This window comes from Camponotus vicinus, unplaced genomic scaffold (genome assembly GCF_025532165.1).
Source record: "Camponotus vicinus isolate PSW18456_S1 unplaced genomic scaffold, iyCamVici1.0 SCAF_3, whole genome shotgun sequence".
Lineage (NCBI taxonomy): Eukaryota > Metazoa > Arthropoda > Insecta > Hymenoptera > Formicidae > Camponotus > Camponotus vicinus.
This window is the reverse complement of record NW_028141967.1, coordinates 1,873,482-1,901,382: the sequence shown is the minus strand read 5'-3', so window position 1 is coordinate 1,901,382 and position 27,901 is coordinate 1,873,482. Positions and strand designations below refer to the sequence as shown.

The 27,901-nt window shown below is 33.6% G+C and overlaps 1 protein-coding gene across 2 annotated transcripts in view; it reads left to right on the top strand.

Moving 5' to 3' along the window:
• The window catches only part of LOC145968913 (single Ig IL-1-related receptor), a 137,573-nt gene extending 110,009 nt beyond the window's left edge, over positions 1-27,564 (top strand). The window contains exons 4-7 of one of the 2 annotated variants that reach the window (XM_083094803.1): positions 10,966-11,099; positions 12,101-12,265; positions 16,779-16,916; positions 22,647-27,564. In XM_083094803.1, coding sequence (XP_082950929.1) covers positions 10,966-11,099; positions 12,101-12,265; positions 16,779-16,916; positions 22,647-23,119 — 910 coding nt within the window. In that variant the 3' untranslated portion in view covers positions 23,120-27,564. The remainder of the gene's footprint in view (positions 1-10,965; positions 11,100-12,100; positions 12,266-16,778; positions 16,917-22,646) is intronic. The other variant, XM_083094804.1, reaches the window with a different exon arrangement.
• The last annotated feature ends 337 nt before the right edge of the window (positions 27,565-27,901 follow it).

Genomic DNA, 27,901 nt, shown 5'->3' with positions numbered 1-27,901 from the left:
TGAGGCACCCTGTAGATATGGTTACTCGCCATTTCAAGCTCGCTGGAAAGAGTTGAAAAATTCTACAGACCTAGTGCACGGGGAAATTTCGACAGAAAACACGGAAAATCTGGACATCCCCATTGAGCAGGCAGTTTGCTTTTGTTCGGAACAGCTTTTTGTTTTTACACGTGGTAAATGGTGTGATGTGTTTCGGAGTTATGCGTGATTCTGCGGTAGCTGTGCGGAACGCATATTGCGTTCAGCAAAATGTTATTGTTAAATTGAACGAAAATGCTGTCTGCTCTTTTTACAAATATTATATTAATGTAACTTAATATAATAATGTGTAATCGAAGAAAGTTATATACTATGATCAATTTTTCGAGATATTTGCTATTTCTCGAATATAACGTGTATTTTTTATCTGCTAATTTTGATTGGAATTCAGATAAAGAATATAAAAGTTAGATAAAAGCTTTTTATTTAATCTTCAGTTAATAGAATGATTTGCTGCTTAAAACTTCTATTAAATGCAAATTTATTTTTACAACTTTTATGTCTATCAGATTTTCACACTTTAAAGCTTTAATAAGACAATCTGTACAAATTTTTCTTAATTGGTTAAGTAAAAAATTAATTTCTAATTGTTTGAGATTCTTTTGTTATTTATCTTCGCTTTTACAATATTTCAAAAATTCTATACTAATAAAATTATGCAGTTAAATTTCTATCGAAAATAATCGAAAATAATCTCATATTTTGTAAAAGACTTTATCTATAATATCTTGGGAAATTGAAATCTTGTCTTGTATTGATTTATCAATTTGTCATTGATATTGTATATATCAGAATTAAATCCTTCTTATTCATTGCAATTTTACATTCTCTCAAATTTCATAGTTTTGCGTCAATTGATACTTATCGGAAAATTTTTTTCGTTTATATTTATGTAATTTAATAAATATGTCTGATAAGCTCGAGTAACATAAATTGATATTAATTGTATTTCAAATTTGTAAATCGATAAATCAACGAAATTGAGTAATACACAGAAGCAAGATGATATTTTCGGTAGAGAAAAAATGCATTATCTTCGATTCTGTATTTTCAAATAAATAGGAACAGTCGGGAAAACGGTTCCTTTCGCGTCGCGTCGGCGAATATGATAAAGTTCGATCCGCATAAATTGATATTAATCGCATCGCGGGTTACTGGCCAATGAGCCACCATCGGAATATCGATGGTATTTCGACAACAAGATGCGGCACCGTCGGGAATTTCGCTCGTCAATGTTTGCGTCATTATTAATCTCTCGCTATTGTTTAATTTATCGAGTTAACTGCCATCACCGCAGAAATTTATGCGTCTTGTCGTAGGGCAATCTCGCATTTCCACAAGAATTTTTACCGGTTCTTTCTCTGCCACGAGATTATCTAGTTGTTAGCCTTGATGCAAAGTAAATTCATGGAAAAGAATAAACAGAATAGAAACGTTTACTCTTATGTATCTTAAAATATGAATTACACATTCGTCATAACACATTTATCATGCCTGAATTTAAACTTGTCAGCAATTATCTCACAATTTAACATATTAAATGTAAAGCTTGATATTTACATATTTTCTCAGGTTTATTTTTACCACGATTCTCTCCGTGAATGATGTAGACTAGGACTCAATAGAAAGCCGATAAGTATTTTTTTTTGTCAGATTTTCATCGAGAAAGAGAGAGGAGGAGGGGGAGATGCCACTGTGCGTTGGAGCGACGAAATCGCGTTTCATGGCTGGACGGTCGGCCTTTTCGCGGCTCGGCAAGCAACAGCTCTGCAATGCTGTTCTCTCGTCGATAACGATAAACCTCTCCTGGAAACCTGTCCTAGAAAAATTGCGGAACCCAACTCCACAGTTATTCCTGCAGAATAAATCGAGAGTGATCGAGAGAAAAAAAATGACAGTCCGAATCAATTGTTTTAAATTTCTGATGATTAAATGTTGAATTATAGAAATATTTTTTAAATTGTAATTATACTTTGTAATTAATAGTAATGCAAATTTAATAATTTCTATAGCTATGTTGTTCATATGATTCCAACAGAGAGAAAGATAGTAATTAATTTAATTAAATTTAATGCGAATTTTCTAATCCTTGCATTATTAAGAAAATAACGTTGCGGAGAATCGAACATCTAAACATTAAAGAAACAAATCAAATTATAAAATCAGAAGATTTTTAATTGCACGAGATAAATGATAAAATACAATTAAAATTCCAAAGCTTTTCGAATGTATTCTTTCAACGTATTATTATATTTTTATCAAATAATTTTCTCGGTTTTTCCTTACATCTTTCTTCTGCGTAGTGTAACTTCGAGTTTTATAAGAGAAGATAATTATTTGGTTTTCATCTCGCGCATAGTGCAGCGTCAACAATCATACATCTTCTCGTTACTCTCGTCAAAGTCCTCGCGAGATTCCTTCGAAGCGCCATACGTCTTGTTAAGACATAGCCCTGTACAAATTTCGATCATAAAGCTCGCTCGTCGTTTACTAACCCAGTATCGGTTATTGGTAGGAGTCGCACGTAATATCGATAACTCATCACCGACCGATCGGTTGAGAACCCCTTGTGGTAATATGCACTCCACCCGGAGAAATGATTAATGGCGCGAGTTTATGGGCCTCGCGCCCGGGATATCGCTATGAGCTATGCAGCCTCTAGAAATTTGTAGCTCCTCTGCCAAACTTGTCCCGTCTACTTCATCATGTGCGCAACCACCATCATGATCCTTATTTATCAAGGAGAAGGCTCGATCGGGTCGTTTCATGAAAAGCACGATTCGATCGGAAGTTGATGAGAATGAATTTTTAATTGAATTTGTATGAATATGCGAGAAGAGAGAGAGAGAGAGGGGGGAGGGGAAGATAAGTATATAAATTCAAATTAAATTATAAGTGTATTTTTAATTTGAACTCTTAAATAAAATTTCTAGATAAACTTTGCAAATGATTAAAACGATAAATTATTAAAATGATAATTTTGTCTCACAGGCCATGTCTAAAATAACTGTGTAATGTAATATTACGCTTGATTAATTATTATTATTATCGGATTATCATTTCATAAATTTCACTTCCTTTGCATCTTCTTCAATTATTCAAGAATTCCAAGATTTGATTAAAAACACTCACACATTTTTAAATATTAACTCTAAGATAATTTCGGTTATATTTTTTAATGATATAATCAGGGGGTTAAAGAACTCAATCCTGTTGATTGATGATCGTAAGTTACACATTTCCCGCGACATTTCATGCGGCACGAGATTGATTCGCTAAACGGGCCGTAATCCTGCAGGAAAGACATGAATAATAATGCAACGGCAGAATTATTGTCGGCAAAACGTGACACGCGATGATGCCCGTAATCATCAGTTGATTGGTCACCGTCATTTGATAACGAGAGCGGTATAATTTCCAGGAATAATTATCAGCGCGCGCGGATTATATTAATCTCTTCAAGGTTGGATATTGTTACTTTGTAAAGATTAAATTAATCTAATTTGCAACGACGATTATAAGGTACTTAGTGAATTTTAAAAACAAGGTATTTTGAACAGATAATCTATTTAGATGATTCAAACAATGGGGAATTTTGATTCATAAAAGTGTAATGCTAATCTTACGTACTTGTATAAACATTAGATTTATGTATTGCACAATAACATGAAATAGATAATGCATATTTTTTATTACATTCTATATACATTCTCATATTATTATATCCTTCTATCATATTTTCTCTGTCTCTCTCTCTCTTTTTTTAATATTTTATATTTTAATATCAGTATATGTATCTCGTTGCAATATCTGTGTATAATATAATATACAATGCATATTATTATGCGTTTTATACCGACTAACATTTAACATTTCGCACACGTTTACAAGAATGCCATTCGCGTTAATCGTAATTGCGAACGGTCGGCGGGCGGGGGTGGGGCCCCGGGAGGGGGATGGGGAGGTATTATAATCCGCATTCCGATTTTGCATTCGAATGCAATCTGCATTAATAGACCCGCGCTTTGCGCGCCACCGAGGACCGAGTAATTCATCTCTATCTGTAGTCTCTAGGCAAGACAAGATTTATGGGGGAGGGCGAATGCGACCGTCGATATTCCGCCGTATCTACTCACAGCAGCCGGTAATTCGGTCTATCGCCAGACCGTCGTCTCTCTTGAGCTTTGAGAAAGTAACGACAAGCGGGAGGGGGAGGAGGGGGGGAAAAGGATGCGACTCGTCGCGCAGTCTTTTTAAGATAGAGATTGATGGAATAAGTTTATTTATTCCGGAATCGCGCACGATAGCGTGTTAGCGGGATGGAACGGCGTTCGGAAGCGTATAAAAAGAGTGGCCGGGTATAAAACGGGGGTGGAGATTATTGCGAAAAAATGAGGAGAGCTTATTTTTCCGGGCGAGCTTATTTTTCCACTATGAAAATGGAGATTACGCGATATAAAGCGCCACGGATACGCTTTGGAACGCGTAATCTCCATTTTTTTTAAATATGCAGGATTTAAGATACGGTTTAAAGATAAGCCCTTTGAGTTAAGAAACTTGCTGGAACTTGATAAATAATGAGTACGATAATAAAAATGACAATGACAATAACATTCTAGGAATAACGTAAAAGTGTCAGTAAAAAAATCGCATATGCATCGCGATATTCTTCTTTGACGAGATAGTCGAGTAATAAAGATATATTTTTACGATTTTACATATTCTCTCAATTGTCTCCTACCCTTTCAGATTTTTATTCGACCCACTTTTATGTCAACATTGTGCTATTGATATCCTTCTACAATAAAACGTTGGGTTGCGCGCTCATTGTAATCTCTGGGGGATTTAATTAATCAAGATGTCGAAGATGAGCCTCGCGAGTAAAAGAGGACGCGCGCGCAGTCATTGGGGTTTAATTAAAACTCATCCAACGTATATCGAACTCGACAATGGGCTTAATGCCGATTCTTGGTGAAATGAAAAGGGGAAAAAGAGGACGAGCAAAATAAAGTACTCGCGCGCGCTCGACAATTCAAGATAGAATCGACATAGATTGGACAAGCCAGAGATTACACAATCATTATTCAATAATCACGTAAACTATCATTTAATATACATATCTTTGTCATTATAAAAAAAACAATACATATTTTAATTTTTTACAATCATTAAAAAGATTCAGAGAATAATATATACATTTAAATTGTTGAAAAGATGCAAAATAAAGAGAAAGAAATTTGTTTTTAAATTATACAGACACACAATTATTATATGAAAATAGCTCGTTAAAAATTCACAGAGATTCTAATTTTTTTTTACAAATTCCCAACGAAAGTCATTTATTCGATTAATTTCTGTAAATTACTTTGTTTTTTTGTTGGAATTTGTTTTTTCTACATTTCTCGATACTTTTTTTATATTCTGTTTGAAATTCGTTACTCATTTCCTATCGTCGCTATCCCCATTTTCCTCTCCGCTCCAATTCCTCCCCCGTCCTCCCTCGATTCGTAGATTACGCTCGTCGAACGAAACTATTTTTCTCTTCAATAGGACGAGATTATCGATTGCTCGTAGCGAAAATGCCATGTAATCCGCCCTCCGGGGCGGAAGAGGGAGGAAAAAAAGCTCGCGAGCAGCGCGAGATTCGACACATTAATGGTTGGAGAATAGGGTCAAAAAAGGCGAGCGGCGAATGGAACAAAATGAACGCGAACGAGAAAAAACGAGAGAAGAATTAACGCAATTTTTCAATATTTTGGAAAAGAATAGCGCAATCGAAGTAGCTATTTCTGAATACGTTGAAGTCTTAATAATTGAAATCTTAAACAGATTTCTGCAAAAAATAAAAGAAATGAGAGAAAAATTATTTAAAACATAAATAAGATAAAATATAAAAAAATATATTATTAATCTGAATAATTGTTTAAGGATTAATTTTGTCAATATTAAATATCCAGCGCGGAATAATTTTATAGTTATAAATTTTCGCTCGCTTTCAAAAGTCGAATCGATAAATAAATCGTTATGTACGTCTCGAGGTATTTCGGATTCTCGCCAAACCCGGACGAATCTCGTCGCTCATAATAAAACATGTCATTGTTAATTCGCAGACGAGGCTTAATACCAGACATTTTGCCATTTCGAGCGGGTCGAGCTCGTTCGCTAATATGATCGATTTACGCGCGATTTGCTCGATTAAATTAGCGATCGGGCATTATCGGTGCGCTTGCTCCGATTTCGACTGTCAAGTTTATGGGATTTAAACGCATCCGTTAATCGCGGGATATTATCGTGAACGAGGGAAGGTGAGAGGGCGGAGGGGAAAGGAGAGAAAACGCGGCGCGTGAATAATTATCCTTTCCCTCCCCCGCGAACGCGCTAATTTGTCACGCGACGCATCTCGTTCTACAACCAATTTGCTTTCGCACTTACGTCGCACGTGTTTCTCACGTGACGCTTCCCTTGATGCGGAGATAAGGACTGCTTATTTTTTATTTATACACGTACACTTTGCGTTCTCCGCTTCTTGAGTGATTTATTATGTCACTAATGCAAATTGCGATTATGGTAATTATGAATACATCACGCTTACGCAAGATATTTCATCTAATTTGTCCGATTATATCTAATTAACATTTTTTCTCGTTATTAAAAAATAAATCTCTTACGTACGCGAATTATTTGGACTCGAGGGGATATTATAATCGGAATAAACTTTCAAACTGAAAAAGTGATTTGTGAAATATAAAAATACTTTAAAAAATATTTTTTTGGTATTTTTATATTTATTTGTTTGCAAGGATATTTTTAATTATTATAAATTTTAAGAATTTATAATATTTCGTTTAATCGATTTATCCCAATGCGCTTTCGAAATATTTGTATATGTATATTTATAAAATAATGCATGTAAAAATATCGCGGGCGAAGGAAGAGAATTCTTCATTTCCAAACGCAATCGATCGTTTATTCCGAGAATCGAGCATTAAAATGCATGTCTATAAATGCAACTCGACGTGGAAAAATTAGATATATATCGGTGACGAAACACGGATACTAAAATTGGATACGAATCGAACTCAATCGGAACCCGATATCGTGTCACACGATCGCATTCGCCAAACGAGCATGATGCGAAATTTTCTAAGTAAAAAGACCGCTTCTAACGCTCCGTATCGAGCAATAATTGCGACAATTGTGCCGGCAATTAACCGTTAATTGCGGCCAACTAATCTTTAAAAGAGAAACTACACGATATTGCAGTGCAAGCAATTGCGCAGACCAATGTAAAAACTATTATTGTGGTAAACAATGTATTAATCATTTTTTTATTCATTACATTATATAATCACTATTATTACACTTTTTACATTTATATATTATACAGTTTATATTATTATATAATATTATATGTGTGTATTACAATTGTATATTATGAACATAATATCATAATTATATAGCTTCTAATTTTATATATACATATGTATATATGTATGTATCGATTAATCTGTTACTAAATTGATTAAAAAACTGTTAACTAGATTAAATTGATAAATAAACTATAAGTTTCTTACTTTCTATTATTTTAGTCAATATTTCATTGTACTTTTTCCAATGGTTTTCTATTCTATTGTCAATCATAAATTTCATTCGATTAAAAGACCAAAATAAAACAAATTATGTTACATAGATATATAAAAGCGTCGTTTTTTAACTTCCTAATAATGAAAAATAATTGAAATCGTTGTTTTAAGTATTGATATATTTTTAATTATCGATTCGTATAATATTTTTTCTCCGCTAATATTTAAAAAATCATAAATAATAATATCGGTGTTAACTTTTATTTTATCACAATCTTAAAATATTTTTATATGCAAATTTATTTACACAAAAAATAAATCTTATCTATATATTTTAATCCATACATATAATATGTTATGCGATGTATTTTTTTCGACACTCGGTTTTTCGATGCGATCAATCGATTAGCGCCGGAAGCTATATTGACCATGAAAATTCGACGTATATATATATATACTGCCATCAATTGGAATAGTTTTAATCAACTTAACGAGCATGAATTTATAGCGTTCGTAGAAATGAATCGATGATGCTTGCGTCAGTTTAATCGAATAAAAAGCCGCCGCGATACCTGGAAGGGATACCCAATATAAGGTCTAGGGCACATAATCACTTTAGATCGCAACGATCTTCGAATAATATATATTTCAAGCATCGATTCAAGTCGGCGACGACGTCGAACGTTCATGGCCTTTTTTCCGCTGACTTAAAATTTCAAGGATCTCTTCAAAGCGGATTCGACGAAAAGCCTCTTGCAACGAAATGCTCATGGTGTATATGGAACCCCAGCATCCTTGCCTGACACGACTTGCGAAAGAGACGGAGAGTTCAGCCCTCCCTCTCCCCCCTCGATCTATTATCGACTGTGTCATGCCACGGATATCGCGAGAGCGCACGCGATTTATTTGGCCGGCGTGGCTGGTAAATTGCGGAGAAAGCGAGACGGTACGGCGATGTACAAACTGCACGATTCTCATAAATGTCATCGCGAGCACATAAACGTCACGCTCGGGCGTGCTTCGATCCGCTAAATAGTGGGCAGCGAACGACAAACAGCGCCCGAAATCGGGTCGGCGACGCGGGGATGAAAAGCTGCCAAATTCTCGCTCGATTCCACCCTTTAGATCGGATAAATCGCGGCAAATCGAATTTTAATCAGAACGACACACACAGACGAATTCACCAGATATTCGTCTCCCTGAATCTTTTCACAATTTCGCGGAATTTTTACGCGAATTGAAAAAACAATTAAAAATTTAATAATTTAAAATTTTTTAAAAATTTAATATTTTGCGAGAAAATGATAGAAATGAATTGATGAAACTACCTTGACATACTGGGAGGAATGTATCATCTTTTTAAAGTTATAATATTGTTTAAAACCGCGGAGAATTCATACATCGATCCATTTTGCTCGCGTTAATGTGTAAATCTTTCTAAATGTGTAGATTATACCATGAATTGTATTTCCGTAATATCATATCTGACTTTAAAATCGTAGAGTAATGTTATACGAATTCTCCAACTTTCTACATTTCCATAAATTTACCGTAACCTGAAACATCGCAGATGTTTATGCAAGAGATAAGATAATTTGGCGAAATTTAATTATCGAACGAAATTTTTACATTTTGTGAGTTTTATCAATTGAATTTGATTGGAAAAGTAAAAATATAAAAATGTAAAAATGGGGGTTCAAATGATGTAAATCAAATAAGAAGTAAAAGAAGGCTAAGAACCAAAGACGCAGGTGCATGATGGTAATAATATATTATGATAGAAACTTTGTAAAATTATTTATCTTACATAGAATAAAAAGCGCAGAAATACCTGTATATGTTTAAAATGTACTGTCGACGACGTTTCGATCCTGCTCTGGGTCCTTTTCAAAGTCAAATAGGAAGAAACACACATATAATATTACCGCTTCTTTTCAATTTCTTTTTATTTTGTTACATTGACTTCTTTCTTTTATTCAGTTAAGTTGTATTTAATAATATTATGTTTAATATAATATTATGTTCCTAGCCTTCCTTCTTATTTGATTTGAATTTGATTGCTTTTGCGAATTTGAAATGTACTTTTATTATGATAACTCAATCTTTATATCATTACATCTTTTTATAATTAGATTTCGCAAAATTATCTAATAATTATTCAATTAATGATACTTTAATTTACTTTAATTTTTCATTGTTTTTAGCTTATTCCATCGAACTTTAATTGGACGCACTATCTCTCTATCTCTCTTTCTCTCTTTCTCTATTCGTTGGCTACGAAACGCCAAATTTATTTGTTTGCATCCGCATTTCCACGTGCGCTTTTGTTGCGCTGCAACCGAAGGCGAAGGGAACGGACGAGCGAAAGGGCCGAATGAATGAAATTATGCGGTGGGAATTAATTGCACGGGTAAGTCGCCCGGCCGCTCGTAATTAAATTAGCATGGCGAAACGTTCCATGCGTTAAATGATTGTGTAACAGGACGCACGGACTCCCTCGACTCTCTCGCACAGCTCGCCGCACCGCAAAATAAAACACGGATTTTTTTTTTCTTTTTTTTTTTTGAAGGAGAAAGGAAAATTTGGGTAGAAGAGAGACAACCATTTGGTCGACAACTACCAAAAAAAAGAAAACAAAAAAATGATTACGGCGGTGCAAAAAACACATACGTGCTCCTCAATGTATTCTAGATTGTAAAACGTGCCTGAAAAAAAGCGGTAATGCAGCATTTTTTTCGCATTGTAATGTCTGTGCGCGAGGTGTGTAATTCGAGATTTTAAAAGTTCTAGATAGCTCAGGGAATAGCGTTCAATTATGGCGAATGTCCGTGATAAAATTTTTTATTAAATTTATGTCAAGGAATAGAATGGACACGTAACTTTTTCTAAATGTAGATTGATGACGTAAGATTTATGAGAGATACTTGGAAAAATCCTTAAACTATTTTTATTAGACATTTAACCACTGATAAATATTTTGACAATCAAATATTGACAAAGATTTTTATATAAGATACAGTAGAGGATTAAAAATAATTAAAAATAATTAAAAATTGAAATTTTGATATAATAATCCTCTTAGATACGCAAGTCTTTAACGTTGCAAACCTCTAATTCCTTAAATCTATGATTAAAGAAAAAAAAAATTAATCAATATTTACTTATTTAATAATACATTAAGCTAAACCAATATTCATTAAACCGAAATTTTCTTGATATTTCAAAAAATAAAAAATTTCTTATATTTAAATGTCCTTTTTTCTTAATTAAATTTTAGAAAGCTTTGGTCTGTTTCTTTTAGAGGTAGTTTAAATAATTTTTATGCGCATTTCTGTGTTTGCAGAGAGAACGATCAGATAGTCGGCTCTTATTTGGAGATCGAGGACGTTACTCTCGAGGATTATGGCGAGTACAAATGCGAAGTCAGCAATGGTGTCGACGAGGAGATTACGTTGCCTGCTCATCTGTACCGACAAGGTTAGTAAAAATATTTCGAAACTTTTAATTTTTCTTTCATTATTGAAAATATTTTCCATTATAATACATAATGCTATCATTTTCAATGAAAAAAATAATTTTAAAAATCAAACTTCTCTAAATTAGATATAAATTGAACTACCTTAAAATATCATTAAAATTTAAAAAATTTAATATTCATATAATGTATGTATAATACATTTCTTTAAATTTAATATTTAATTCTGTGAGTGCGACCCTCAAAATTTTTATTTGAAATAAATCTGAAATATGATGATAAAATAATCTTGTTTGTCATTATAACCAGGCTATTACAGTTTATTACGGTTTGATGCAAAATGTGTTCGCTAAATTTCGATGCGTTTTCGCGTAAAAAGAATCTAGCATCGAATTCATTTTAATAACTAAAATTGGAAATGGTCGAAAAATGTATCTGCCTGTCAAACCTGAAACTTATTTTATCTGAATTTAATTGTTATGACAAATTAGTCGGATGTTAAATTAATACAACACATTACGCAGCAATAAATTTTCGTTTTTAAATGAACCTCAAATTTAATTTATTATCAAATTAAACATCATGGACATTTATCCTATTGTTGTTTTCTAATATCAATGCATTTAAAAAATGCAATGTGTGTTTTAATTTTGTGCGAAACTTTTTATTAAAATTTCCTATTAAAACATGAAATATTTTAATATTAAAACATTGTTTCTATTAGAATTTTATGCTATTTTATTTAAAGATAAACATTTTTAAAATCTTGAAAAAATTTTAATCAATTTATTATATTTTAATATATAATAGAAGTATATGTGTATATATGTATATAATTAATTAATCGTATTTGAAAATTTTAACTCTCAAGATTCATTGTTTCTATCAAGTAATCATAGAATAAGATGATAATTGCTCAAATTTTTCAATTAAATATTTTTCTCTATTTGTATTATGCTTTAACTTTCTTTTGTATTATATTTCGAATTTCTTCAATTTGCAGAACCGCAATTTGCGTTAAGCCTTCCAAACGGATCCTGGCGGAAGTCTCTTCTGTTGGCAGTCCTCGTTCTCGTCCTATTGCTATCAGCTGGTGCATTTTATGCGCGTTGCTGGCTGCCACTCGCATTACTCTACAAAGACAAGTTTGGTCGCCTCGAGGAAAACGGTGAGTTCATAAATAATTTCTTCGCACGATCCACATCACTCGAAAACAGAGAAATTCTATTAAGAAATCTGCGAATTGAGAAAATCCTAAAATCCTTGGATTTTGGAATTTTGAAAGGATTTTTAAAGATTTTAAAGAAAGCCAAGAACTAGCATTCAATTTTGTAGGATCAAGACGTAATCTCTTTCCTAAATTTTTTCCTTTAAAATATTTAAGAAAATTCTAAAACGCAAGAATCTCTTAATTTAAAAATAAAAATACGCTTCCACAAAACAAAAAGAGATCCGTACAGATTCAAAATCTTGGAACTGGAAAAATGTGCCAGGAATCTCTATGGATTGGGGTTTAATTTTGTAGATGTAACACTGTATCCTTGCCTTCCCAAACTTTCCTAATTCAAAGATCCTTAAACGGTGGGGATCTCATTGTCTAAAGACGGAAATACGGTCGGACATAAAATCCGAAGTCGCGCTTGGCTCGCGAGGATTTCGCTCCCTAATCCCGAGGAGATTCTAAGGAGATTTTAAAGATCCTCGCTTCGACTTCGTTTGCTTCTCGTTTACCGGTCTGTCTTTTTTCGCGGCAACAAATTTGGGGCGCTGCCGGATAATTATCAGCGACGCTTTTTCGCCCACTTAATTGCGACTCTTAATTACCGTGAGAAGTACCGCGAGACTCCGGTATGGAAATTAAAGTGGCTGTTCCTTGATCCTTTTTTTCCTTTTTCCCTTACGCCGCCAATCGCCGCTTTAATCCTTCCGGCTTCCTTTTCCCGTCGTTCCTACCTCCCGTTTTGTCCCGCTTCGTTGTTCTCTCGATTTGTTTAAATAATGCTGATAGCGGACCGAGCCCCACGAGAATCCTTTCACGGACATTTGCGTTTTAATATCCTTCGCAAAGTCCTTTTTTCTCCTTTTTCAATTGCATCGTTTAGGAAGTCTTATATATTGCAAATTGAAAGAGGTGATTTTTTTTTATAAGATTGCTTATCTTAAATGGGAAATTTAGAAGATTAATTTTGTAGAAAAGATCTAACTGTATAAAATTTATATATTATCTTTTATAAAATTGTGGGAGAATAACAATTAATTCATAATAATTCGTAAAAGTGTATAATGTATCTTAAAGAAAAGAATGAAAAAAGATTAAAAATTAAACTTTAGTTTTTTAATCTCTTCTCATGACAATTTTAGAATTTTACATCTCACGAATTAAGAACAATATTTTATCTATTTATTTATTTCAATTTAAAAGAATCACAAGAGTTAATTTCTTAAAAATATAGCCTAAAATTGAAAAAAGAATTCTATGAAGTAAAAATGTAAAAGATTTCATGAGAAGATTTCTACTGAATTTCAATCTTTCTAAAAGCAAGGAAAAGAAGAAATATTTTTGCAAGATACAAAAGACGGTACAATGTTTATTTCTTTTTATTTCTGCGGGACATTCTCTCTTATAGGAAGAGCTCGCATAAATAGGAGCCTCGATTTAGTTGAAGCTTAATGAGCCATGTCTTTTTTTTTCTTTCTTTCTTTATTTTTTTTTGCTCACCACTGATCGCACTTTAATTCTTCCTACTCTCTCGCAATTTACTTAAGTAACGCTAATTCCGCCAAGGGCAGGAACTTTCAAAGGATTTTATGCGGGCTTCTCGCTCTCTTTCTTTCTTTCTCTCTTTCCATGTCGTTTTCTGGTGCTTTAATATTTCAGATGTACTCTAATATGAACGATTTAACGATATAACTCATTACAAAACTGTCCCTTTGCATATTATGCTTAATAATTTAACGCTTATTAATTAAATTAATTAAAGATCATATATTATCTATATTTAATTACGCATTTAGTGTTCAATCAAGTTTTGCTTTTTTTCAAGAAATTTTTAGAATTTAAAATTAGTTTTAGAAAATTAAAATTCCAAATATATTACGTTCAAAGGATCACGTCTCTCGTTCTTAAAAAAATTTACCTATCTATAATTTTGAGAAACGGTTGGATTTTGAATCGTACAAGATTCTCTCGTATCTTTCCTAGAATGTTCTGCTTTCTAGAAGTCTAAATAAGTTTCAGAGAACATAAATGTCTCTAAATGACACCCTAAATCTTCTCAAGTCATTTTCCCGATGTCTCTTTTCGATTCTCGTGTCCCGTCGAATTGCGGCGTCGCGTCGGGTCCCAATTATGTGAAGCCGCAATTTGTGGCATTAGCCATGCAACGAGATATCATTATCCGGCCGGCTGCACCACGCTAGGTCGACACAGAAATGATACGTCGCTTATGTCACCGAGGATCTCGCCGACGACGGAGAAAACTGACTTCACCGCAACGATCGCTAATGACGAAGTAGCGTCCCGTGCCGCGCGTTCCGGGAATTTATCGATAATCGCCGTAATTTTCTCTCTTTTTCACTCGTCATCCCCGTACAAGGCGGCGATGTCATGGAAGATTCATTCGCTCGTGAGAAATCGAGCGCAACAAAGTTACGTTTTTGTCGCTCAGAATTTTTTTGAATGGACTTTAGAATTTTGAAATTTTCGGGGATTTATGGTGATTGAAAACAACGCACACTCGCCGGATAAATCGTTTTAATATCGAATATGGGAACCCCCCCCCCATATAATTATGAAAAATTTTTTTGTTCATAAAACTACGAATTTTTTTTGTCTTAAGTAATTTGAAATACTCCTGGACAGGAAAGAGCGATAATATTTCTTTTGCTTTAAATTATATGTTGCTCAAGTTAATTTTTATGTTATAAAATAAACTACAGAGATGTGGTATTTTTCATAAAATTTTTCAAAATTTATTTGTAAAAAATATGCTAATATAAATCTCATTAAATTAATAACGAAATATTACATCAGCAAAACAACATAAATGATAAAAAAACCAAATTAAGACAAATAAATTTGCTTTCTAGGTATCTTTGTGTATTTTATAAATTATTATTTTTAGACATTTTATGAATTATTTTTTCAAAAAAGATACAACTCTACTTTTATTTAAGAATAAATTAGTAATAAAATATCTAATTTTAGAATATACAAATATGGGAAGATTTTAATATACGCTCTATATCCTACTTTAATACAAAGCAAGCTATCAAGCAGTATTTTTTAATTATTTAAGCGACCTCGGAATCAATTATGACTTTAATCTTCGCGGATATTATTCTTTCAATTTTTTTCCTTTTTAAATCTTTAAGCTTTCCATAAACGATCCGTAAATATCATCGGGATTATGATAAAAGGTAAAAGCGCATCGTAACAGATTTCCTTAACCGCCGGTTGCGTCATATAAACGCCATTATAAAAATAAATCTCATTAAATTAATAACAAAATATTACATCAACAGAATAACATAAATGTTAAAAACATCAAATTGAGAAAAAAATTTGCTTTTTAGATATCTTTGTGCATTTTATAAATTATTATTTTTAGATTACATTTTATGAATTACATTTTTCAAAAAAGATACAACTCTACTTTTATTTAGTAATAAATTAGTAATAAAATATTTAATTTCAGAATATACAAATATGGGAAGATTTTAATATACATTATATATCCTACTTTAATACAAAGCAAGCTATCAAGCAGTATTTTTTAATTATTTAAACGACCTCGGAATCAATTATGACTTTAATCTTCGCGGATATTATTCTTTCAATTTTTTTCCTTTTTAAATCTTTAAGCTTTCCATAAACGATCCGTAAATATCATCGGGATTATGATAAAAGGTAAAAGCGCATCGTAACCGATTTCCTTAACCGCCGGTTGCGTCATATAAGCGCCATTATGGAACACATTATTTACCTCTATCGGACGTTTTACGCGTATAATAGTGTGCAGGCGATAACGATTTAATCTATTTCTCGAGTGAACGGTTACGCGCGGCTCTGACTACGCGAGTATAAATTTCGAGTAAACGGAAGCGATAATGCGCGAATTATTACATTCGCCCCCATTTACCCCCCGTCCCATTTAAACTCACTCTCACGATCGAATGGCTCGCGGAGAGACGCCAAATTTCTGCTTTATATTCATAAAGGGGCGCGAATATCCCTAGAATATTACGCGAAATGCGCGATCACATTCCTTTATCGCGCTGAAAAGTCACGTGATCTGTCTTTGAATCAAGTTGATCTGTGTTTTTCCTTTTAAATTATTTCGTTTAATATATATATATATATAATTTTTAAGAGTTTTATAAAAATTCTTTAAAATTGTTTTATATCTTTGAATATAAATCTCTTTAGAAGAAAGGAAAAATTTGAAAAACCTGGAATAACAGAAAAATGTTTTCATTATAAATTATTAGAATTGAAAAACGAGAGATTAAAAATCTTTGTCTAAAAATTCTAAAGAAGAATCCTTACAAAGAAATATATATCGCAAAATCTTGAAAGAAACCCATCTCTTATACATCTAAGGGGATTAAACATCTACTAGATTTGTGTCGCTGATCTAGGTCCAAAGGAAGAGATGAACACGTATGATTGTATGTTGTAGACGGGAAGGAATGCGACGCACTGGTGTGTTATCACGAGAAGGACTCCAACCTGGTGATCGGTATCTTGATACCCACCCTGGAGTCTAGGCATCGATACAAGTGCACGGCGCTGGAGCTGTCTCACCAGAATCACAATTGTGAGTAAACCTTCCCGTTAATTAGCGACGACCTCCTTCGACTCTCCTCTCGAATAATTACGTAGTCGCAGTAGCAGACATAATATCAGAGTCTCATCTCGAAGAAGACTACCAGCTTTCTTTAAAAATCTTCCTTCAATCTTCTCTTCAGTAACATCCTCAACACTTTTGAAAAAAAATTTTTAAATTGTCTTATTTATTTATTCGTTCGCTCGCTTTTCTGAATCAGATTCTCTTCGAACAGGCAGCGAAGCTGTCGGATGTATTCCATCTATGACACCCATTATGTACAATTCAGCAGGAGATTCTTATCGCGTTACATAAGGAACGAGACTCTTCTCCTTTAAAAACAAAGAAAAGACATAGAATGGAGGGAAAAAAGAGAAACGACTTGCGCTCGATAGACTCCCTATGGAGTTTATTTTGCGGTGCGTCCCGCGGCGATGCGGCAAGTATAAGCGCCGCAGAGGACGAGGGGGTGAGGGAGGGAAGGTAAATATTCAGTAGCACGAATATAGTGGCGAATGTGGGCCACGAATTACTGTTACAGTCTATTCGGCGACGACGACACGGATCGATAAACAATTTTACGGGGTGCAGCTTATGAATTAGCACCAAATAAAAGCCACTTCTCTCCCTCTCTCTCCCCCTCGAATTGTGGTGTGATAGCGCTGAATTGAATTAGCTTTGCGGAGAATACACGGAGATCGATCGCGGTTTCGAGATAAACTAGGAATTAGAGGCGCGTAATAAGGACGCCCGCGCTTCCCGGACGGTTTAATTGAGAGCGCGGATGCAAATTAGTCCGAAGATCAAACATGATGTGCGAAGCGATGCGCGAGAGATGAGAATTGAATTCCTTATTTATCAAATCGGATTAAAGCAAATTAAGACCGCGTCGAATCGAGATATGCAAATAGTTCGAATAGAGGTGTAATGTAAAATTAAAAAATGCAAACTCTTGTCAAAATCCAATCCAGAAATAAGTCCAAATTAGATTGGTCATTTTAATATAAATTTTTAAATGTTTTTGCTATTTTAATCGACATATATGAAACGTAAATTTCAGTCGAAATCTATTTCTCTCAAATGGAAACGTGAAAATATGTAATTACGTGAATGTCCTAGGAATTACAAAGGCTCTTTCAGTCTGATCGAATTTCGCGTAGAAACCATAGAAAACTAGTCAGCGGACAAAATATCGGAGTGGACTCGTTCTTTTGTTCCATCGCTCTTTACCAATCCAATTGCAGCACCAAAATTGCCGCAACGTGGCTAACAATGTGGGGCAATTCTTTCGTTTTTTTTTTGTTTCCTTTTCTTTTTCGCTGCTCACGCGACGGTCGAGCGTGATCCATTTTACGTCGCGGAGGTAGGCATTTGTCGGGGCAATTTATATCATCACGGGGAAAATTTACAACCGGGCGGGTGTCACGGAAGGAACCGCCGATCCTGAAGTCGTGGGATCGTTATCCACGACAGAAACACGCGGGGGTGGTCTTCGCGGACCGCGATATAACCGGAAGTAATGGGGATCCTTCAGCGGGAATCGTGGGAATCACGGCGACTTGGCAACTTGGCAAATTGAATTAGAAAGTTCGCCGCTCTCTTGGCCTCGTGGAGTGTCTCGTTTGTCTCCGCGGCAGCCGCGATATCGAATTAGGTGCACGGAGACCCCGATATATACTACCGCGCCATTTTCGGACCGAGAAGTTACCGAGAGATAGGTGAGAGTGCGGTGGACCACGTAAATAGGGAGGAGAGATGTAAGAACGATCGCGAAGGATATGATAAGAAAATTTTATACACATGTATATAACTGGTGAATAATAAAATAAATTGCAATAATTAGATGGCTCTTCTGCTAGTAAGAAAAAATGTAGTAGAGTGTCTTTAATTGCGTGAAAGATCACAAATATAGAGCGTGCTACTATTAACGAGAAACATTAATGATTTAGTTAATGGTTATTGTTTTGTATGAGTCTGTTCAGTATTTAAAAAAAAATCTTTAGAAATTATTAGAAATTATTGTTAATCGATTTTAAATAAGCATAGCAAAAAAGGAGAAATTAGGAAAACCGAACACAAGAAAAATGACGAAGATTTTAAACTTTCTCTTGTAAATTTTCTCTATATTTCTTGTTAACAGCAAAATTGATAATAATAAAAATATGTATATTAGTAATGAAATAATTAGTATAACAGAGATATGAAAGAATGGAAATTATCTTCCATATTAAATATTCAGAAGCTGAAAAACATTGAGATGAATTTTATTAATTTTGAAGAAAGAGTTAGATGGTTCTTCTGCTAGTAAGGAAAAATGTAGTAGAATGTCTTTAATTGCGTAAAAGATCACAAATATAGAGCGTGTACTATTAACAAGAAAACATTAATGATTTATTGAATGGTTACTGTTTGCATGGGCTCAGTATTTAAAAAAAAATTTTTAGAAATTATTAGAAATTATTGTTAATCGATTTTAAATGAGCATAGCAAAAAAAAGAGAAACTAGGAAAACCGAAACAAGAGAAATGACGAAGATTTTAAACTTTCTCTTGTAAACTTTCTCTATATTTCATTCTTGTTAACAGCAAAATTGATAATAATAAAAATAATATGTATATTAATAATGAAATAATTAGTACGAATAATGGAGATATGGAAGAATGGAAATTATCTTCCATATTAAATATTCAGAAGCTGAAGAACATTGAGATGAATTTTATTAATTTTGAAGAGAGTATTTTACCGATAATAAAAGTAATATAATATAATACGAATATAATTAAAATAACAACCTGCCTTAAAAGAGAGAGAGAGAGAGAGAGAGAGAGAGAGAAAAGTTTATGAAGTGTAGGATGTGTCATTTATATATCGATTAAATCTTAAATATATATCGATTAAATCTTAAATATATATCGATTAAATTGCCTTACTATCTTAAAAATAATTATGTCTATACAAGGCATTCTCTCTAATTGCTCGGCTTATTATTTCCTGCTAAACTGATCACGCCAAATGTGTAAGATGCATTACGCTCGTCTCGTACATTTATCAGATTCCGTACTTTGCTCCCGGACACAACAACATTGAACGAGCTAATTAGCCGAGCAGCTATCTTACTATTCTAAGCCGATTGCAGGGCAAAGTGGAGCGTATTTTATCCGTCTTCCGTTAAAGTGCACAATGCGGGCATTATGTAGCCTGTATTCGAGGCAACTCGTATCTTTGATCGCGTGTACACCTTTGGCACATGGTATACTCCGTCGGCTAATTACTCTATATATCCCGATTACACGGCTTATGAGACTTTGCATCCGGTCTGCGCGTGATGGCCGCAGAGTCGCTCCGGGGGAGGCTGGCGCGAGCGAAAGGAACTCGAGATTTAACGGAACTGCAAACTTCGCAGCGGTGGGTTGCGGTCGTTTAATAGTCAATGTGAACAAAGTTCGCTGTCAAAGCGATGCCGGAGATCTCGCGTATCCGCAGGAGAGTCGTAAATTTTCTCCCGACCTCATGGACCCATCAAAGTTGCCCGCGAATGACGATGATAAGTCAATCGATTTTAACGCGATTCATTAATCCCGACACTTACGGGAGATCTCCGTTGATCCGGAAATTTCAACTTAATCAAAATTTCGAATACATTAGTAATATACAATGTGTTCGAAAAGGCCTGGACCGGTAAAATATCTTGAAAACGAGACATTTTAGAAAAAAATGTTTCATACAAAAATTGTTGGGTTTCAACAAATGCATCAAATAGCAAAACTTATTTGACCTTGAGCGTAACCATGGAGGAGCTCTCAAGGTCAACTTTAGAATTTTAAATGGAAACCTCCAATTTTTATTCAATATTCTTATAGCTTATTTCGAGAGCTTTCCAAAACACTATAACAAAATATTTTTTCATTGAGTACTTTTCGAGTTATGAGGTTTGAAATAATTTCTTAATTTTACATAAACCATAAAATATCTAGTAAAATATTCATTTTTTTATTATCTTAACTTAATACTTTTATGTACAAAATAATGAGAGGAATCAATTGGTGCAAAGAAAAAACATAGTTGTTTTTAAGAAAAAATATGTAATTATTAATTGCAAATTACATATTTTTTCTTAGAAACAATTATGTGTTTTCTTTATACCATTTTTCGAACACATTGTATGTATATGAATGTTTGATATATATTATTTAAGAGCCTCGAATAAATTTTTAACAAGACACGTTAATTGAATGAAATTTCTATCAAGTCCCATATATTTTTTTAAGATTATTAATTAGTTTCCCAGTCTAATTAAAATCATGATTTGCAAATTATTTTGTTCGCATCGATGAAAGATCGCAAATAATTTTATAAAGTCAGAGTCGTATTTTACTAGTTTAAGAAGGAGTTATTGAAAAGTAAACATGTTTCAATTTTCTCTTTCAGTAAAGCTCAACTTTTAATAAGAACAGAAATTCAAGATATTTTTCCGCGAAAGAGAAAATTATTGTAATTATCACGGCGATAAATTATTCGTATGATGCAAAATCAAAGTCTCTTTTTCATAAAATGTTTCTTCCTGAATCTTACAGGAGATACGTTTTCCGAGTCGAGCCACCCTCGATAGCTATCTATCGGAATACTATTCGAAGGGCCACTATTTTCTCGACAGTCTCTGATTTAATAGTGATTTTAATCAAACTCCGTCACATTTTCATACACATATATGTACACACACATACATACACACACACATTCAGCACATTGTAGATCACTGTTCCATTCTAAGTTAACGAAGTTTTCTCTGGAAACAACGGAGCGTAACGCCAGCATCTATTCGGTCGATCAGTTTTTGCTGAGCTTGCCTGCATCAAGGCTGGGATATACACGGTGGCGCGAGGTAAAACTCATACATTACCGGAGTGGGCGGAGGGAGGGGCAGCCAGCTTTTTATTGCTCGCACCATAACGTCGGTTTGCTTTCACTTTATCGTCCGTGAAATCCACAGCCGTCCGCTTTGCCGGCGGACAATATTTCCAGAGTGCCTCGAAAAAGGGGAGCGTACGTGCAAAATTCAGCACTCTACCGGAGAGTTGACTCTGTAATCGGACCTCGAATATACGTTTCACAAAAAAAAACATTCTGACATATACATAAGCGACATTTCTGATGAAAATTCGAGGTTTGTTCGCACATTTCTCTCTCTTTTTCGTACATTCCCATAATGATTGTAACAACGAATATGTTTCATTCTGGATTTTTGAGAGTCCATCTCATTATCCTGAAAATAATTGACACATTTTTCAATTTGGAAAATCAACGCGCAAGAGTTTCCAAATTAAAGAGAAAAATTTCTCTAATTTAAGATTTTTTCTCTTTAAAAAACATCTCTTTAAAAAACAAATTTCTTATTTAAGAAAATAAATTATAAATTTAAATAAATTATAATAAAAATAAATTATAATTTTTATTTGATATAAAAATATGACATATTATTATTATATTATATGACATATTATCCTGAAATTAATTGACATATTTTTTAATTTGGAAAATCAACGTGCAAGTTTCCAAATTAAAAAGAAAAATTTCTCCAACTTAAGATTGTTTCTCTTTAAAAAACATCTCTTTAAAAAATAAATTTCTTATTTAAGAAAATAAATTATAAATTTAAATAAATTATAATAAAAATAAATTATAATTTTTATTTGTTATAAAAATATGACATATTATTATTAGGGAGCTTGGAGATCGGCCCGCACGCCAACACGGCCCGGCGAATCATCGTCGTGCTCAGCCCAGCATCCCTAGGCAACATCTGGACAGACGCGAGCGTTGGCGCGGCGTTGAAGCAGCTGTCATCGTTGCCGATGAAGACGATTGTCATCTCGGTGAAGAGCCTGCCGAGCACGACGACGACGATCGCGAAGCGATCGCGACGCGATCATCCCGACGTCGACGTGATCTCGTTTGATCGATTGACGATCCTGTGCTGGCAGGACGGTGGCAGCAACGGCAGCAACGGCAACGGGACCGCTTCTTTTGGCAGCGGCGGTCGTAAGTTCTGGTACAAGCTCAGGTTGGCGATGCCGGCGATGCGACCGATGGCGTCCGAGACCGGTTGCCAATCGGTTGCCATGATAGTGCAGGCTAATGGCAAGTGCGGACAGCAAAAGGCTCGCTCGCGCGAGAGTCTGGAGGTCCTTGTTTAGAATCTTTGGCTCTCTCTGCATGTCCGTTCGTTCTAAGCGATCCTCGCGAGCGAAATCACTCAGTATTCGATTTTCGTGAAGGTCGCGGCATCGAGAGGATCTTGATCTTGATTCGGATCTCGCGCGAGCAGAGATTCTCAAGATTATTGTTGTTCAAAAAATTCACTCGTTCTGATTCGAGGATGATCTCGCGGGAAGGACCTTTTGTCTTTGATTTGATGAAAAAATTGTGCGATCTCGATTTCGATGATACAAATTTTACTCGAGTTTTTCATCTCTTTTAGAACTTTTACTCCTTCTTGAAATCCTATGAAAGGACTATTTTTGTCCGTGATATCGATTTTTGGAAAAATCGCGCGATTCCTTTGATTTTGATCGATAAATTGTATGTGTCAAGAATGCGAGAATAACGTTTTGTGTCATTGAATATTTAATAAAAAAAAATTTTTTTTGAGATTAAAATGAATAATCTTTTTTGAGTCCGGTGGTTCGAATTAACGCGCGAGGAACGTGGAAAAGCCACATTGTAGCTTTATATTACTATGTTACAATTGCGTTTGTTATCGTGTCGTGTGTGATTGGAAAGCAAATTCGATTTTATGTCGCGTATGTACGTTGCCGCATAAAAGAAAACAGCTGCACGCATCATAAAAAACGAATCAAGCAGAAATTTTATCATATAAATTTTTAGAACTTTGATTCTTCCGAATTCGCAGTTTGAAATTTTACGCTCTCCAACATTTGGATTTTACAATTTTTAGTCAAGAAAAATCAATTTTAAGATAACAAGAATCGCGTTAGAATCTCTGGGTATCTTGGATGCGATTTTTTATCCTATCATTTTCGTGGTTTACACGAATCTGCTCGATTCCTTTTAGACACCCTATAGTTGGTAGGTATGGAGCGCAGTTACGTAAAGGGAAACGCCTAAACGGATATTTATGCATCTTGGCGAGGTGCAACTGTTCTCGAATGCATCGACTGACAGTGTGAATCGACGATGCGAAGTGTGAATTTGTATTCGCGATAAGTTCGAGAACATTAAAAACGTGGAGTGATTTCTGCACATTTTTTATTGTCGGACAATTACTGAATTTTTAATATAGTGTGAAAATTGTAAAAACATTCCGAAAGCAAGGAGAGAGGAGAAAGATTCTTTAGCGAAATGTCCTGCTGTTGTTATTAAAAGTGAATTTATTCAATTAATCATAAATCATTTTGTTTCTTTGTTGAATTGTGATTTTTATTTTTACGGTTTTTGGAAATTTGTATTATAAGATGAGAAGATTATAGTTCTGCCAATTAATTGGAATTCTGTGTTGGGAACAAATTTTAAAAGTATCAAAAAAAATAAATAAATAAGATAAGTAACTGTAATAGGCGCGTAAAATTGCTTTACAGTAGTATTTGTATTATCGTAAAAATAGTTTATATCAGAAATCCACATTTCTCTCAGTAGACCCGTATTAGATAGCATTGAAGGTGAAATAATGTTAAATTAAATCATCAAATTTTTCTTCTTTTTGTTCGCTTTTTTCATTTAATTCTTTTATAGCAGACCTGTCTGTCGATTACGTTATCGACAATGAAGATAAAAAATCAGATAAAGCAATGGAATTACTGAAATAAGTAGATTTTCACATTTTTCGTTCATCTCTTTGTCCCTTTAATTGTGTACTCTGGCGAGAGAGAACGTCGATATCTGGATGCACATTACTACCTAATCGTCCGAGGTTATTAAACCTTGGATTTTTTTAGAAATTTTTTTTTAATAACATCGCTATATTCTCATAAAAAATACGTAATTGTCAAAAAATTTCACGTATAAGTAATTTAAAAAATCCGACTGTTTTTTTGCGCGAATTTTTGAAAAAACGAATTTGCTTTACACAATCGACGAATCGATTCGACTATCCTAACATTCCGATTGTTTGATGGACGAAAAGAACGGAAAGATGGAAATGCGCAGTCTTCCTTCTCGCGCGCGTGTTGAGAATTTTATTACCTGCGTTCCGTTATCACTGGCGTCCTATCATTTTTATTATTTTTAAGCTTATCACCACTCTTCTTTGTATATATTGGAAATCTATATTTATTTAGCTAGCCGCGTTTTATTTATATGTACAAATTTGCGTACATTTTAATCAACCGACTCTTCAATTAGTGAATAAGGTTTTAAATTTCTGTTTCGAGATTTAAGGAAGAAAAGATTTGTTTAGGTACTTAAATGTTTTTGTGTTAAAATTTGGAAATTAATTTATCTAAATATATAAGATGTAAATTGTTTTATATGTGTATATTCACTTATTTCATCGTGCAAATTTAGTTAAAAGTGTATTCGAATATTGTGGTTAAAAAAAATTTATATAATCGCGCGGAATTGCACTTCGATGCGTCACATTTGCGCGATATTTTCTCTAAAAGCTGATTTATCGCGAGCGATAACGGTATAATTTCGCATTATCGTTCGATATAATATACGTCAACTGCCTCGGGACGTTAATATATAAGCGTTTTATACTGTTTTATATATATATATACATATATATGTGTATACATATATACATATATAGATGTACAAGATGTATTCTATACCGGATATTCCTGGACATCTCTGAGCGCACAATCGATGTCAGTCATCGTTGCTTGCTAATCATTATCACATTCTCCCCGAAATAATATTTTCAGTTTCCTGGATTTTCTAGAAAGTATGTTATAGATATTTTTCTCAAGTTTTCTAAATTTTTGGTCCAAGTATATATGTTTGAAATTTTATAAATTAATTTATATACACATTTTGTTTTATGTAAAAATGGCGATTATATAAATTTATTATTATTAAAATATTTTATTGTATTGTTTATTTATAAATGTAAACATTATTTAATTTAATTTAACCGAGAAACAATATTATTATTAATCACATTTTTTTAATCAGAGATATATCAGCGATTGTCTATTCCAGGGAATTGAATCGGGGCCCAGCGTACGAAATCCGGAATGTTTGCGTAGGTTGTATACTACGAGAAATAACAAAAACATCGCGAAAACAATAAAAATAAAATAGAAGATAAGTGTTAATTATAATTGTAACCGTGATTCATAATTGTAACTTAGGCGAGAAGAAGGATAAGAGGAAGTGAGGAGGAGAGGAGGGAGAGGGGCAGACAGTAGGGGCAAGGTTAATTTTTAACGTTGATAGCAATTATTCTCTTTACTGTCAGTATTACGACACACTAGTGTACTCGTCTCGCCGAGGATGCCAGCAAGGATTCTTGCAAAGGATAATCGCGAGCCGGGTAAGCAGAGTATATAGGTGTAGAATTTTACATTTAAACGGTTGCATCTTGTAAAGGGACTCGGAATTATTTTTTCGAAAATAGGATTGTATAATTTTATATAAGAAATGCCATGTCATTTCAGAAATAATAATTTTTCGAAAGGATCGCTGCGAAATATGATTTAACTTTCCAAAAGTTAAAATCATTAAAAAGCAGAGCCTTATTTTTTTAGAAATTTCCAATGCATATATTATTAGAGACTTGCGTTTTTTCGTAAAATTTTACCAACATCTTTCCTATTTTCTTAATTTTTCAAATGTTATCTCTCTATATAAGCAAGATGAATAATAAGATGAATAAAATGAGATTAAATAAATTTATTAATTTTTGATAAGATTTTTATAGAATTCAAATGTGACAAAACAGCAAATGTGTCCCTTTCACAAATGAGCCGTTTATTTGTCTTTTTTTTATTTTTTCTTATTGATCTTATCGTTGCATTGTTCGTCGCTATCGATAAGATGAATTATTTAATGATTTACTTATTTAATTCAATTAATCTTTGTATTTTGACAATAAAGTCTCTCTAGAATTCTTAGAAGTAGCGCGATTTGCGTACGTTCTCTCTCTCCTTTTTTAAACTATAGATAGTTTAATCGATAAGAGACGACAGACAAGTTGGGATCGTACGTGTATAATTCTAGATAAATATTTATCTAGCGTGCGTCTGATTATGACTGGTCGATTGTTTGACGGCGTGAGTAATAAAAAAAGCCGTTTACACGTGTAAAATGTTCTAACTGTTTATAGCGGAGCATATGTTTGATGACATAAGAATATTTCTTTGTATATGCCGTGTATATCTAGACCCTATCTAGGGAATAATCCTATAAGCGCAATTTTTTTAAGAGTTGTATAATTTACATTTTATTATACTTATTTTATTTTCCATTTAGATTTAGACAGTGCGTGTCATTTCGCTATTTCGTTGATTAATTTTAATTATCGAAAATAATTAGTGTTTCTCGAGATAAGTATATATAATTAATTCTCATGTAATCTTATTTATTGATTCTTTCGTTTTCTCGTTCAGTGATTCGACCATCTTTTTAAATAAATGAATTCATGTATTTTGATAAATAATAAAAAAACATTTCAAACGTCTCCAGAGTTGCATGTACTTACCAACCTAGTCAAGAATGTTTTCTTGAATTTTTTTTCTTTTCTTTATCAATTGATCCTTGGATTTGTTAGATTTTTAAGATATGATTCTAATTTATGATTTACTTGATATAAATTCATCTTTCTCATAAGATAAGCAAAGAATTTATAAGACCTGAGATCTGACCTGAATTTATAAGATCCAGTATCAACACAAGTTTGTGCGCATCTTCTTGTAAAAGAAGATAACATAAGCATATTATGTTTTGTATCAATAGTCTAATTATACGTCATTTTAATTATCACTGCCGTCTAAAGAGGATATATAATTAATGTTTGT